The sequence below is a fragment of the Podarcis liolepis genome (assembly GCF_965112155.1).
Source record: "Podarcis liolepis genome assembly, chromosome: 16".
Classification (NCBI taxonomy): Eukaryota; Metazoa; Chordata; class Lepidosauria; order Squamata; family Lacertidae; genus Podarcis; species Podarcis liolepis.
Window position 1 is genome coordinate 28,840,993 of NC_139567.1, and position 15,035 is coordinate 28,856,027.

A 15,035-nucleotide genomic window follows, 5' to 3' on the forward strand; every position below is an offset into this window, starting at 1 on the left:
ACGTGACGAGCGCGCATCTGAGGACGTGCAGAGCGCGCGCGCCACGGAGAAGCAGCTCCTCGGGCTCCCCCGCCCGTCCTCTTCACGAGCAGCTGCCGCCGCATGGAGCTCAAGCGAGGCCTCGCCACGACTGGAGCCGGGTGCTTCAGTGGCAACACACGCACACACACACACACACACACGGGCGTGAAAGACGCCTCCCCATGCAAGACCCAGGCACGCCCCAACTCAGGGGAGGCGGCGCCTCCCGGGGCTCCCCCTTGACACTGGCCCCCGAAAAGCCGCGGGACCGGAGCTGGCCAAGGAGCCCGCCTTCGCGACGCCTGGCCCGGGGAAGGGGGCTGCTGTGAGGCCCGGGGTCCCGAGCGCCTCTCCTCTCCTGCCCGGAGCACCTCAGAGACGAGGAGGAGCCTTCTCCCCACATCCCGCCTCTGTGGTTTCCCGCGCCGGGGTGGTTTGCTTCCCGCGAAGCGTTTGGGACTGAGGAGCGGAGCTCCGGGCGGGCGGCTCAGCCCCGGACTGCGACCTCGGGGCGCTGTTAAAACTACAGTTCCCATCCCGCTGTGCTGGCCCGCGCTCATGGGATCTGGAGACGTCAGCAAAGCTGCACTGCAGAGCCGCCTTCGAAATGCTCAACCCATCCAAGCCTGGAAAGCAGAATTAAACGGCGGCTTTTGCCAGCGGGTAGTGGATCCACTTCTGAACAGCTTGCCACGCCCCCCCCCAACCCAGACACCACAAGCCAGCTGGACCGTTCTGTGTGGAAATTCATTCGGTGGCAATTCATTTGCTAAGTTGGTGCAGTGGACGGATTCATACATCTGAGGAACATAGGATGCTGCCTTTTACTGCCTCAGGCCATTGGGTCTACACTGACTGGCAGCAGGGGTTCTCCACAGGCTGGCGTTTAAGGTACGGCCCCAAACGCTGCTCTTCTGCCAAGAATATACCCAGCTGTAACTCAGCTCTGCATCTCCTCCAACGTAACTGTGAAAGAAAGAGGCAAGTGTGACATTAAGAAGCAAGGGGTTGAGCCTGGAGCAGCAGCAGCCTGTGGGGTGTGGAAGATGCAGCCCTTCTTCAGAAACTCTCCACAATAGTAAAGTTTCATCCTTGAATACATTTGGGCTTCAGAAAGTCTGGCTCAAGAGCATTTTAAGTAGGTTCCCTCTATTTTTATTTTTTATTTGCCAGGAAAGATGTTTTGCAAAGCCGCCTTAGTGCTTTTTTTAGTGAGCATAAAAGCAGGCAACTCCCTGAGGTTCTGATGGGCAGCTATTTATTATAGATTTTGGCCTCTGAATATCAACTTTAAAAATACCAGATGGGTTGTAGGAAGCCCTCTCCGCTTTCTGTCCCTTGGGTATTAAGTCTTTTGGGGGGGGGGCATTTATTTTCAGGCGCCTGTTATGTAGAGTACCCAGCAAGAACTGCAACTGCATCAACTGACAAGCCAAAGTGTTGTCACAGGAAACATAGGCATGAATATTCCTGCTTGCTCTTGGACCAAACTCACCCATTCCAGTTACCTCAAAGGGGATCCTGTCGCCATCTAGTGACGGCTTCCTGACACATAAATTGTGAGGTCCAAGGTCAGTTTCACAGAAGCCAGTTTGGGCTCTGTCCACATTGCCCCAGCATCTGGATTGGCAACTTGGGGTGGTAAAAACAGGGTGAGATGGTGCTACCTCAGGACCAAAATGCTAGGCAGTGGAAGCCCTCAAGGTGGCTTTGTGACTCAACCAGGAACTCCCTTCCAGAATCACCGGCCTGGTTCTCTGGGTACCACCCACTGGACTGCTGCCTCTTGGCTGCTGGGAACTGAAAAGCCCATATGGTTTGGATCTCATTGATGATTTTTTCTTATTGTCCATTTGAAGCTCAGATGCTGGTACACAGCTCCAGATCCTGGCCCCATAAAAGGCAGAAGAAGTTCCACATAGGAGAGTTGCCCTGTGATCATTCTAGCTGCCCTTTTCCAACTCTCTACAATATCCTTTTTGAGGTAAGGTGACCACAACTGTATTCAGCACTCCAAACGCTATGACACCATAGTTTTGAATACAGTGGTATCTTGGTTTACGAACAGAATGTGTTCTGAGAGTCCGTTTGACTCTCGGAACCATTCAAAAACCAAAGCGTAGCTTCCGATTGGCTGCAGTAGTGTCCTGCAGCCAACCAGAAGCCACATCGGACATTCAGCTTCCAAAAATCGTCCGAAAACCGGGATACTCATTTCCAGGTTTCGATTGTTCAGGAGTCCCATTTGTTCAGGAGCCAAGGCGTTCGGCTTCCAAGGTACGACTTTAATGGCATTGAGTTATTGACACTTTTACTTCCCTTTCCATTCCTAATGATGCCTAGTAAGGAATCTGCCTCTTTTTAAAAAAACAAAAAACAGTTGCTCCATATGGGGTTGACATCTTCATTGAGCTAGCTGCTACAAACCCAAAGTCTCCTCCTTGGCCAGGTCAGACCCCATGAGAATATATGTGAAATGAGATTTTGTGCCCCAACATGCATCACTTTGACTTGTTTATATTGAATTGCATTTGCCATTTTACTGCCCATTCCCTGGGTTTAGAGAGGCCCTTTTTGTTTAACGACCCTGAACAATTTGGTATTGTTGGCCACCTTCACTGCTCAACCCTAACTGTAGATAGTTTGTGGTGGCTTTAAAATAGGACGAAGTCTCACACTGGGTGTAAGGTGCTTCCAGAAACAAAACACTCTCAAGGGAACTGAATGATAGTAATAAACCTTTATTTTGCAAAGCAATATCCACATCTTACAAACACAAAAAATTAACCTAGGAGAGAAATGTCATTAACAAATCAGTTACTGACCACCAAGCCCAAAGGTAAGTCAAATGCCACCTTAACTCTACAACATCTCCTGCAGAGGAAGCTGTAGGTGGGTGGGGGGGAGAATAGGGTAATTACAAACCTTCATATCATGCCAGAGAAGCAAATTGGAATGGCAGGTTTCTAACGAGGAAACAAACAGAATCAAAACTGATTCAAGTAATAGTGGAAATGAAAAAGAAAAGAGGCAAGATCAATATGATCCGAACAGCCACTGTCACATTCCACTTGTACCCTCCTGCCTGGAAGTGTCTGACTTCTACGTGCCCACCACCAGCCCTTCCTCCTCCTCCTTGCAGATCAGCTCTGAACCACTAACTACAATGGTCTAGAACGGACCATAAAAGCAAAAGTTAAGAGAAACAACATTCTTCTTCTGAAGCCCACCATCTATTTTCCATTTAAAACTTATGTTTGGTTGGGATTTTAATTTGAAGAGGATGCATTTTTATTTTTATTTTAATCCGCTACCAGACTCCTTGCCCAATCCTAGACCCCGAAGGTCTCTGGAGATCATCCCCGTATCTTGGAGACGTGACAAGACACCAAGCAAGCAAATGAACAGATGAAGGAACTCTTCCCAACGAAAGCAAAGCCACACATCGCGTCCTTCTGTGCAAACGCTAAAAAGCCATTCTCAAAACTATCGTGGGGGAATAAACAGGGTTGCTTTGATATGGAAAGATGCCGCGGCTGCCACCAGAGAGGAAAGCTGAAGGGGGGGGGCCGTTAAGGCAACCAGCCTTCGGGGGGGACGATGTCCTAGAACTCTCTACATTCTTAAAGAGTGAAACTGGAAGTGCAAACTAGGAAGCCACTCCAACGAGCAAGTCCGGAGTTGTACCCGTCTGGCCAGCATCCCTTCACAGCACAAACTGGCCCTCAGCATCTCTCTCTGCAGGCAAAAGGCACGGCAAACACCAGGCCTGGTCCCAGGGGGCAGCTTGCCCCAATGCTGGCTGCCACTTCCTTTCACCATCAGGGACTCCCCCACCACCACCACCAAAGCCCAGCAGAAGTTCCCAGTCTCAAGAGCTGACCTACACATGAAGATAATAAAACTGCATCATTCCAGACAAGGCGCTCAAATACCTTCCCACATTAAGAAGATAAAAAAATACCTGCACCTAAAAAAGCAAGCATGTCAGAGAGGCAGCCAGCCTTGAATCTTGTCCTCAAAATTCTAGTTTCCTACAGACTGGAAGGTGGTGACACAGGTGCAGCAAACTAATCTTTCTCTCATACACCCTGACCATACTGTCTGGAATGGTGCAATCCCAGGATTTCTGTAGCATGTCACTTATCTGCATTAAAGGGGGTGCACTGCAGAAGCAGCAGAAGCCTGATTTGAGGTCCAGGATGGCACCAATGGAGATTCTGCCTGTGTTGGCTTAAAAAATTAGCAACACTTAAACAAAGAAACCCAGAGTGCAAAGTGGAAGAAGCTTCTCTTGCTTTCCTTAAACTAAAATTACAAGTACGCCATCTTTCCTAACTACAGCCGGTATTAAAATATGAATATGCCAGGTGGGGTTTTTTGTCTTGTTTTTAAAGAAATCTAGAAATGTTGGTATCTTTCTGCAAGCAGGGAGGAATTGGGAAGAAAGAGGAACAAACACATTGACTCAGTGGCTTTAGAGCTGCAGTACAGTAGCAGAGAGGTGTGCCCTGCCTCAAACACACTGGACAGACCATGGGGGGAAATAAGGTGCTTTTTCTGAGACACTTGCAAAAGGCATCCGGACTGTCCCACTGCAGCAAGACAGACACACACAGAAATGTCTCTGGCTCCTTCACAAAACAGCCTGCCACGAACAGGCAAAGAGGCTCCCCACAGCCCAGGGCTGTATCGGCTTAACTTATTCCAAGTAGACTCCGCCTCCTATAAATAACCGTTACAGGCACTTAAAACGTCTTTGGTTGGAATAACCCAACGTCACAAGATAATTAATTCATAACGAACCAGGGTCTAGTTCTGGGTTCGGCAGGCGATGGTTGCAGCAGACACTGTCGCTTTTGGAGAAAGGAGGCAGGGGGTCACGCTTCTGAGAAAGCAACCTGGAAGAGGAGAAGTCAAGAAAGAAAGGGGGGGTTGAGCTACCCATCAAGGAAGCTGGTACAGTGCCCCGCCTGTCACTGTCAGGGCAGAACTAGGAAGTGGGGCCTGGGTGGGAATTAGAAACTGCACAAAAGTCCAACTTGCATTGAGCTCTTCACTGAGCACCACCCAGGAAAGTGAGCAGGATGGTGTAGCAGGGGTTGGTCACACTTTGCTCCTGCCTCTACAAACCTGCTTGGTTTCTGTACTGGCTGCGGAGGAAAAGAAGCCCCTTTCTTTCCTTCATTCCCTGAGTGTGGGGGCTGGGCGAAGTCATAGCAATCCAGCCCACTGCATTTTGGTGTTGGACGTGCAGGGTGCAAAGGCCAGCAAAGACGGCAAGCGGATAGTCGAGAGACAAGTCACTCTCCTCCTCTGCTGGGCTTTCACACAGGATTTGCAGGAGTTAAAAATCCTCTTCCTGAAGGCTACACATCAGTACCAAGTGGGCAGAAAGAGGGGAGCACTCTTGGCTTCCACTCTGCCAGCCCACAGCCTGCTTTGTACTCTGAAGGCAAAGGCGAGATGGAGCACTCTCCTCCACCAGAACCTTCTATGAAGGAGGAGGTGGAGGCGGCTGGTAAAACATTATGTACACTAATATTCTTGGGGCTAATTTACCAGGCTGGCATGAGTAACGTCGAGTGGCTGGGGCACAGGGAGCAGCCTAGCAGGCCAGGAGTCTACCCAGCTCAGTGCTGCTTCTTAAGCAGATGGGCTCTCCAGGGTTTCAGGCAAGGCTCTGTCTCGCAGCCCATGTCACAAAGGAGACCGTCTCGGAGACTCCCTCCCCCTGTCTGAGCCACTGACCAGAAGAGCAGCCACACCCCCACATGCCTGCCTGACTCTGGGGTGGCTGCGCACAGGGCGCCCAGTCAATTGAGGCAACGAGATCCCATTACGTGGGCACTCAAGGGCTCCTTGCCCACCTACCTTTTCAGGACAGAACTCTGAGTTGCTTTGCCGCAGTTTGCTGGGCCTGCCTTTGATGACTGCATAGCAGAACATAGTGATGACCATCACGAAGAGGAAGTAGCTAGTGTGCATTAAATGCAGGTTGATGAGGGAGCGGTCGTCCTGCACAAAGGGAAGAAGAGGGGGAGGGCTGAGATTTTTCTGAGGCTGCAGGAACTCTACATGCAGTTTCCACCAAGGATGGGGGCAGGGAGGGAAGCATCCCCGAGGCTGTGTTTCGTACAGAGTGGATCCCCCCACCCACCCCACCCCATGTACAGTTGCAGAATTTGAGCACATTGAATTTGAGCAATGTAACTGCATGACTTACATCTGGGACAATAACCGTCAGTTTGGGATTCAACGCATGGTAGACCTTTCCAACAGCTCCTTTGTAACACCAGAAAGGGTTGTAGTCTTGGGCATATTTGGTGTTTGAATCCCTCGCAGTGGTGAAGATCTTGTACCAGAAGGTCGCGTTGATGTATGTCTCTGGCACACAGTGCGGCGGCTGGCTGAGGAGCGAAGAGACAAGGGTGAGCTGGGTTGGTCAAAGCACAGCACAAAGCCAGCCTGAGACGCAACTCTGCCACACTAAGGTAGCTAAGCATTCCACACCCCTCTAACACCTTGATGGATTGATTCCCCGTGCTGCCCGTTCTCAAGCCACTCTCTTTGAGCTCCTGCCCCATTTTGTAAATTGGCTCTGCCTCCACCCCACCCCTCACACCCCACCTCCGGCACCAGCAACCAATTTACCATGCAAGGGTGTGGGGCAGCATGGGTGGTTTAGCAAGATTGCTCCCCTCAGCTCAAGTCCCACTCATTCATTTTTGGGAAGGGGGCCCAATCTGTATGTGGATAAACTACAACCTCTGCTTGCTGCTTCTCGAAATATATGTATCAAAAAGCCAATTAAAAGTTTTTAAAAATATGAAGCATATGAATAACCCTCAAGGAAAGCCACCTCTTGAACTGTCTCAGGGTCTCAGAGGCAAACCTGAAGGCGTTAAGCCGCCTCAGCAGGAGATGCTTACACTGTGACAGGGAAGACCCCAGCGGCAGCCGTGACGGTCATGCAGGTTGTGAAGACAGCCTGGTCACAGTGGCCGTGCAAGACGCAGTCATCCGAATTCCAGGCAGCCGGCAGCGTGAAGGTGATGTTGATCTCCTCGTGTGCTTCTCTGCCTTTTGGGGGGATTGGCAGGGGGGAGGGGGGATGAGAAAAGAAAAACATTGAATTATGTTCAAAGTAGAAGCAGGTTATGCTCAATAAGCAATAAGCAAGGGGAAAGCTGCAGCTGCAAAGAACTGCAAAGAAGCTTTGCTCCGGCCAGCTCAGGGTTCATTTGAAGCAGAGTGCAATACTCAAGAGTAGACCCAGTGAAATTAGTGGGCCCAAATTAGTCATGTCTAAGCTGAAGTACACATAACTGAAATAACTGCAAATACTTCCCCCTTCCCTCCCAGCTTAATTCTCCGACATTTCCCTGTGTCTGTTTTTGGAATGCATGCCCCACCCCCCACCTTGGGCACTCCCTTGTAAAGCGCCACAGACACACAAGGTGCTGTATTAGCAGAGAGGCGCGTGGACTATGCTTCTGCTACTTTGGCAATCTCCCACAGGGCTCAGCACAAATTCAGCTGCGAGTCCTGTTGTACCTGAGAGTCCAATTTGATGTCCGAAAATGGTGGAGCTCAAGTGCGTGACATTCCGCGAGAAGCCCCCAAAGGGCTTGAGGGGGTCCAGCGTCAGGGTGATGGCAACCGAGGTGTTGATTGGACCAGAATCCTCAAGCGTCTGTGGCGACGGTGTGGAAGGACGGGCCTGACTGCTGGTCATGGCACTTTCCGGGGTCGTGGTGTCATTTATGAGGTGCTTTAGCGTTTCATTCTCCGAAATGCAGAAGTCGAGGTCGTTGAACCGCAGAAGGAAAGTATTCCAGTCCTTAAAGACAAATGGGTCTTGAGTGCCCCTCCGGCTCTCAGCCCTCACCACGTCAGTGCCAAACACTCTGTGTCAAGACCAGCTCCAGGGAGCCAAACCCAACCCAAAACTAACCTCTGAATGTGATCAAGTCAGTTAAATCACAGAGAAATCCTGCATTTCTGATTCAGCTGGTCAGGGAATCAAAGGTTAAAGGTAAAGGGACCCCTGACCATTAGGTCCAGTCGTGGACGACTCCGGGGTTGCAGCGCTCATCTCACTTTAATGGCCAAGGGAGCCGATGTACAGCTTCAGGGTCATGTGGCCAGCATGACTAAGCTGCTTCTGGCGAACCAGAGCAGCACACAGAAACGCCATTTACCTTCCCGCCGGAGCGGTACCTATTTATTTACTTGCACTTTGACAGGCTTCTGAACTGCTACGTTGGCAGGAGCAGGGACCGAGCAACAGGAGCTCACCCCGTCGCGGGGATTCGAACCGTCGACCTTCTGATCGGCAAGCCCTAGGCTCTGTGGTTTAGACCACAGCACAAATTTTACAAGTATCCTATCATCTTTTATGAGGCAGAATGTCCCAGAAGAAAACAGAAGAGATTTAACCTCCCTCCCACAATTCTACAGCAGGCAGACATGCAATGAAACAACAATTGTCAAGTCTGTGGGTCTTCCCCATTCTTATCATTTCAAACCTGAATGGTCAATGCCCGTTTGTGGTCCCAGGAGGGTGGCTGCAGAACGGAAGCACCTGAATTGTCTTATCAAAATGAAATCTGCCTTAAGCCTTTGGACCACTCACTCCTCTGACCCAGGCAGCCCAGAGTCTTTGGGCAGAGACAAGCCATCTTTTGGCTCCATCCCCCCAGAAACCAAGCTCCTGTCCCATAAGGCAGTAAATTCATTCCTGTCCACGTGGTGGTATTTCTCTCCGGCCCCAAAGGCCAAGCTTCCAGAGCACATCCACCCTTAAGGTGTGAAATTTCAAGCACTGCTTTGTGATCTACCTCTGTCATTTCAGGCGACTTGATCTCCTTGATTTTGAAGAAATAGCCCAGAGTCAGGAAGGCGATGGCCATGGCACTGACACTGATCATGAACACCACCAGTGGTGGGCGGCTGCTGATGTAGACCTTGAGGTTCTCCAGAGGGTTTATGTTGAACATTATTCTGGTCAGGCCTACCTGAAAAACAAGGAAACCGCAAACTGGAAAGAGGGCATCACTTTCACTGCCAGGAACCCCAAAGGCCTAATTACTCTGAATGGCCCAGAACTTGTCCCAGGGATCAATCTAATGATATCAAAGCACACAATTGCAAAGGCTTCAGGATAAACGGAGAAGCAGTGAGAGCAAAGGCTTTCTGTCAGTACCTTGTCTGCAAGGGACGCAAACAGAAGGAAAAGTAGCACCCCGTGTCCCCCTCACATTCACCCCATTTCATTTATGCAGATAGAGGGATAGGTTATTCTTCCCCACCATGAAGAAAACTGAAAGAGGCTGCAATTATTCTGGAAGGTCCTTAGGGAGAAGAATGCTTCTGCCTGCTCTTTTTGATCACATCCCCTACACACACACACACACACACACACACACACACAGCCTCAAGAAAGGCGCTGGATGGCTTGCTAGTTCCCCAGGCCATCACGAGATTCAAGTTCAGGGGCTCTAGTTTCAAGAGCAAAAGTCCCATTTCAAGAACACAGGATGGGCAACCTGTTTTGTTTTCTTTCCACCTCAGCTGAGAAACACTGGATTGTATTATTTTGTGGCATCCAGATACCACCATGTCTTCACCTCGAACCCACCACCCCCTGGATCCAAGCACTGGCTGGCTCATGCACTTCCTAAGCATGTGAGGCATTGGGCCTCCCTGCTCCCGCATTGCCTGAGTCAGGTGCTTTTGTTCTCCAGGTGGCCCTGAGAGCTCAGCCCCCTCACCTCTGCCTCATGCCCTTCTCTTGCGCTTGGGTGTGGCCAGAGAGAGACACTCAGCAGCCTCCCAGGGTCTTGTTACCAGGTCAGCAGCTCATGGTGACAGATGAGAAGGCCTAGGAGAGACGTCAAGGAGCCCCTTGTTTGCAAGTGGGAATCAAAACAAGCAGAACCAGAAGAAAGCCATCTTATTAACTGTCATTATTTGCTTCACAAATGCCAGGTCTCCTAAAACTTGGATTTGAATTCTGTTTCCTCATAAACAAATCCTTCCCCTGTATCAAGACTGACATTCAGGAAGTTTGTTTAAAAAAAAAAAAGCAGACAGCAGAAAGAAGTTGTCCCTCCATGCCGTCGGGGCTGGGACTGGTGCAGGAGCTGTAGTTACCTATACTCCATCAAAATGAAAGGTAATTTCAGGGAAGTTTTCCATAGCTAATGAATAGCAATATGGTCCAAGGTAACAGCCCCCTAGCCCAGCAAGCTACTTGCAGCTCAAGCTTAAATTAAAAAGCGGGGAAAGCCCCCCCAAGTGAACCAGCAACCCAACCAGAGAGAGAAATGGTGTTTTATGTTCAGTAGACCATTCAAAGGCAGGAGGCAAACACCACTTTGAAAAATCTTTGTGCTGTCAGAGCAACACGTAACCTCACCAATGATATATGCATGTAAATGAGCAACATGCATTTGTGAGTTTGTGGTGAGAAGTCCACTTCTCTTCCTCTGCTGCTTTTCCTCTTCACATACACACTGATTAGTCCCTGGTTAAAAAGCAGAGCCACTTGCCAGGGTGTACCAATTTAACTTGCAGGGAACACTTTGTGTCCTTTGGTTGAAAAATGAGAGAAAAACACCACCACCCCACACTGTCAAACATTACCCAAAGGTAAACAGCACAGGATGAAGATCCAAGCCTTGTAGAACAGGAAAGATCAGTTCAAGAGCCTGGCTGTCTCTGAAGCACGGAAGCAAACTTGGCGGGGTCAGCTGCCACTTGGAATACATCCAGGCGTTTAAGGTGATTCCCAGACAGACGTTTCCTCCATCAGTGGGGGATTCTTAACTTACACTTGTTTTAGAAAAAAATTATCCAACTTTCCTGCAAAAGTTGAAGGTGGCTCACAAAGGAGGAATAGTCGTACCTTGGAAGTCCAATGGAATCCGTCCTGGAAGTCCGTTCAACTTCCAAAACGTTCGAAAACCAAATTGTGGCTTCTCATTGGCTGCAGAAGCCCTGTCGGACGTTCAGGTTCCAAAAGAATGCTTGCAAACCGGAACAATCAGTTCTGGGTTTGCGGTGTTTGGGAGCCAAAACGTCCGAGTTCCAGGGCGTTCGACAACCAAGGTATGACTGTACATAAATGCAATTAAAATCCCTAAAAGTAGCAGCTGACAAAGACATTAAGAGCAGCAGCTGAAGAGCTACTAAAGGCCAGGTGGCTTTCTGGGAAAGGGATGTATTTGCACAGTGGCCGAAAACTATGACGGGGGAAGGTGGACCTCCCTGGGCAGGTGGGAGCACCAGAGCTCAACCATGGCTGCCACAGGCCCTTTTCCTTTTTTAAAAAAATATGCTTTATTGTTCATACTTGCACCTGTACATCAAATACATATCTTCCCTATTTTACATACGTCAGTTTTGTCAAAACGAAAATCCAACGAAAAAATGTAAGTCTATATTTAGCACATAAGTTTGACTTCCCGTCCTTTCCCAATTTTTCCACTCTAATAAACCTATTACCTCAATATATTACTCATGAAATAATAATTTTCATACATATATAAATCTGTTTTCTCCCTTTGAACCTATATTACTCACAGAGATTACTCACAGGCCCTTTTCCTGGCAAAACAGAAGCAGGCCAGTGTTGATTATCTCAATACTTGGGAGAGTTCTCTGTCAGTCTCCTCAGAACTCTGTCCTCCTGGGCCTGACTCTGGCAACAGACTCAGCTGACCGAGCACTTGCTTGTGAACCAAGCAGGAAGGCTGAGGTCAGGGCAAGCGGGTTGCAGAGAGACTGTGCAAGGGGAGCACTTACCTTGCTTCCTGCTCTCTCTCTCCAATTGCTTGCCACCTGTGTCTTATGTCAGAAGCACTTCAACAAGTCCACCTGAGGACTGGAAGGCGCCTGCCTTGCCCACCAGCCTTCCTCAAGGGAATCCGCTGTGAATGCCAGAGAGGTTCTGCCGCTGTTCCAGAGCTCCCAGACATTCTGTCAGTCACAGGCACAGTGCATGGAGTCCCTGCAGGGCACTGGACTCAGCTGCAAGTTGCCAATTCCTTCCCACTCCCTGCTTTTGAGATTGGCAACAGGCATTGCACAGGCGCAGTCTCTGCTCCTGCTGCTGACCCAAATCCCAACAGCAACTGTGGGGAGCAAGGAAAGCAGTGCAAAAAGGGTTGTGGGGCGGCGGGCATCCTCTCACTATACCTGCAACTGCTTCACCCACCCTGCTTTCCTTGGGCAAAAAGCAAGCATGACGACAGAACCCCCCCCCCAAGTTCCGTCCACCTGGGACAGGAAATAGCCACCTACGGACGGAGCCTCTCTGCTACTGCTGGTCCCCCAGGTGCGGTTGCCTTCCAGCCCCAAGATAAGAAGGATGGGGGCTTGAGGCCAGCAGCATCCGGAGGGGCGCCGCCCGCCGACCACAGGTGCTCCCCTCACCTGGGATGGAGATGCTCCTGCTTGTAGCCTTTAGTGAAGGAGTAGAAGCCAAAGCCTGCCCTGCCCTAGCCCCTCCCCATCCGCGTGAAGCCACAATTAGCAAAGGCAAAGAGGCTCCAGGGCGGCGGCGGCAGCCGGACCCAAAGGACTGCTCCTCCCCTCCTGTTGCCGGAAGTTTCCCTCCTCCTGACCAGACGCTACCGTCAAGCAGGGAGGGAGGGGGAGGCCCATATCCGAGGAGGGGGAAGGGGCATGGAGGGGACATCATGGGCGCCCCCCCGTAGGTGTGCTGGCTGGGGGTGGGAGGAACCCTCCCTCATTCCCTCCTTTTCATCCCCCCCCCCGGTTCCTCGCCTGCCTGAGGGCAGCGGCAGCCTCCCCCTTCCTCGGTGTGCCCCAAACAGGCCTCGGGACCTGGGGGGGGGCTTTTCACCCTCCCCGCCCAATGAGACGTACTAGCCGCGGTGGGGGGGCACTCTGCACATGCGCAGGGGCCCGCCCAGAGCTTACCGGCGGCAGGCTCAGCGCCGGGGCTGCAGCATCTTTCTCTTCCTCCTCCCTCCGGCTGCTTCCCGGCCGCGGCCGCCGCGCGAAGAACCCTCCTCGGCTGCCCCGCCCGGGAGGAGAAGCAGCGCGACGGCGGCGCAGCGGGGACAGACTTCCTCGGCCGCCCGCGAACGGGAAGATCCGGGTGACGTCAGCGCAGCGTCGGCCAAGCCCCGCCCCTCCCGAGTGCAAACGGAGTTCCGAAGCGCCTGCTAAGAATGCGGGGAGGGCGGGAGGGAAGCGGAGCCGGCTGGGGCTCTGGGCGAGGGGGTTCCCGGCTGCGCCCTGCAAAGGTTGAGCCGGGGGGGGGGGTAGTCGCATAAAAGGCCCCTTCCACACCAAGGGCGGGTCTTGCCTCGTGGCTCCACCTGGTCAGCCTCAGGTCAGGTAACCCGTCACTGGCTTAGAAGTGCGTTACACTTAAAGGACAAGATGCGCCCTGGAACTCAAGCGGGGGAGGGGAGGGTGGTGACGGATGAGCTCCCTCGGTTTCTTTCTCTGCCTCTCCCCGCCCCCCAGCTCCTTATTCTAACGGGGCTCCGGGAGGGATGGGGCAAGTGCGACCCCCCTCCCCTGTCATCTCACTGCAACTCCCATCACTAGTGAGCATCCATGACCCACGATGGGGCTTGCTCTCGAGGGTCTGCAGGTTCCTCACGCCTGGAATATATCTATGCGCTCCTTATAACTGAGAGGTGCTGGCTCAAGCCCTCCTGCACACACTACACCCATCCTTCCCCCAGAAGCCGCATCTTCCTCACCACTGGGCTACTCATGTGCAACTCGGACAACGGCACAATGGAACAACAAGGCAGCCCCCAACAGCCTGCTGCTAAATCAAACCTTTGGAACCCCTCCTTTTTTTTTTTTGCACAGCTCCCCAAAGTCAAGGTGGCCTCCAGAGGTCCCTGATGCTGGAACTCTGCCATAGTAGGGCCCAGGGGATGAGTTGATGGGCTCCATATGAAGGAAAGGCAGCCTAGAAATGTAATCATTGCATAAATATCTCCCACTGGCTCCTCCCTCCTCAGCCCCAATCCACAGCAGGTTTCTTTCCCCTCCATAAAACCAGAGCTAATGGACATCCAAAGCAGGTGAAAGTTGGAAGCCTCCGGACAGATAAAAGGACTTTTTCACACAGCACACAGTAAAACTATGGAACTTGCTCCAACAGGAGATAGTGGTGGCCTCCAATCTAAATGGCTTTAAAAGAGGATTGAATAAATTCATGGAGCATGTCCACTAGCCATGATGACTATGCTCAGCCTCCGCTCTTCTTGAATAGCAATTGCTGGAAACCACAAGAGGGAGGCCTCTTGTGCTCAGGTCCCACAAGTCAGCAACCTTTTCCAGCAGGGGGCAGGTCCACTGTCCCTCAGAACTTGTGGGGGGCCGGACTATATATTTTTTTTGGGGGGGGGGGGGAATGAACGAATTCCTATGCCCCACAAATAACCTAGAGATTCATTTTAAATAAAAGCACACATTCTACTCATGTAAAAACACCAGGCAGGCCCCACAAATAACCCAGAGATGCATTTTAAATAAAAGGACACATTCTTCTCATGTAAAAACACGCTGATTCCCGGACTGTGCGCGGGCTGGATTTAGAAGGTGATTGGGGCCTTAGTTTGCCTACCCATGCACTAGTGTGTTTCCCATTAAGGGCATCTGGTTGGCCACTGTGAGAACAGGAGGCTAGACTAGATGGACCGCTGGCCTGATCCGGCAGGCTCTTTTGATATTCCTGTCTTTGTATGAAAGAAGCCCTGCTGGCTGGAAGGGTGAGTGAAGACACCAACAACTGCAGCCCTGCCAGGTTGAAGACCACCAGCAAGCAAGAACTCCAGGTGCCACGCAGCAGGTCTGCCAGCAACATTCCAAAGTAGCAATACAAGGAATGTATACATTAGATGCTTCCCTCCAAAGGAATAAAGCCCACTTCTATCTGAAAACCACCAAGCAACTACTGCCTGCGGTCTGTTCATCTGGCCTCACAGCTTGCTCCATCTTGAAGGCTGGGAAAG

The 15,035-nt window shown here is 51.2% G+C and overlaps 1 protein-coding gene and 1 long non-coding RNA gene across 8 annotated transcripts; one reads left to right on the top strand and one right to left on the bottom strand.

Annotated features, from left to right (window-relative positions):
- The first annotated feature begins 1,018 nt into the window (after positions 1-1,018).
- LOC310695338 lies at positions 1,019-4,272 on the top strand. Its single transcript, XR_014520015.1, has 2 exons — positions 1,019-1,159; positions 1,881-4,272. It is a non-coding gene; the product is annotated as an uncharacterized lncRNA (long non-coding RNA).
- TMEM248 (transmembrane protein 248) lies at positions 2,747-13,222 on the bottom strand. 7 transcript variants are annotated; one of them, XM_083479410.1, is made up of 8 exons: positions 12,973-13,161; positions 9,798-9,907; positions 8,865-9,041; positions 7,579-7,864; positions 6,954-7,104; positions 6,248-6,431; positions 5,896-6,039; positions 2,747-4,922 (listed from the first exon to the last, which is right to left on the bottom strand). In XM_083479410.1, exons 3-8 carry the CDS (start codon positions 9,021-9,023, stop codon positions 4,902-4,904), a joined length of 945 nt encoding a protein of 314 aa, XP_083335536.1. In that variant the 5' UTR covers positions 9,024-9,041; positions 9,798-9,907; positions 12,973-13,161; the 3' UTR covers positions 2,747-4,901. The 7 variants fall into 7 exon arrangements, with proteins under 7 accessions (XP_083335536.1, XP_083335539.1, XP_083335538.1 ...); XM_083479413.1 differs by having other exon boundaries at positions 8,865-9,037; positions 12,973-13,141; XM_083479412.1 differs by lacking the exon at positions 12,973-13,161 and adding an exon at positions 12,463-12,604.
- Between the last annotated feature and the right edge of the window lie 1,813 nt (positions 13,223-15,035).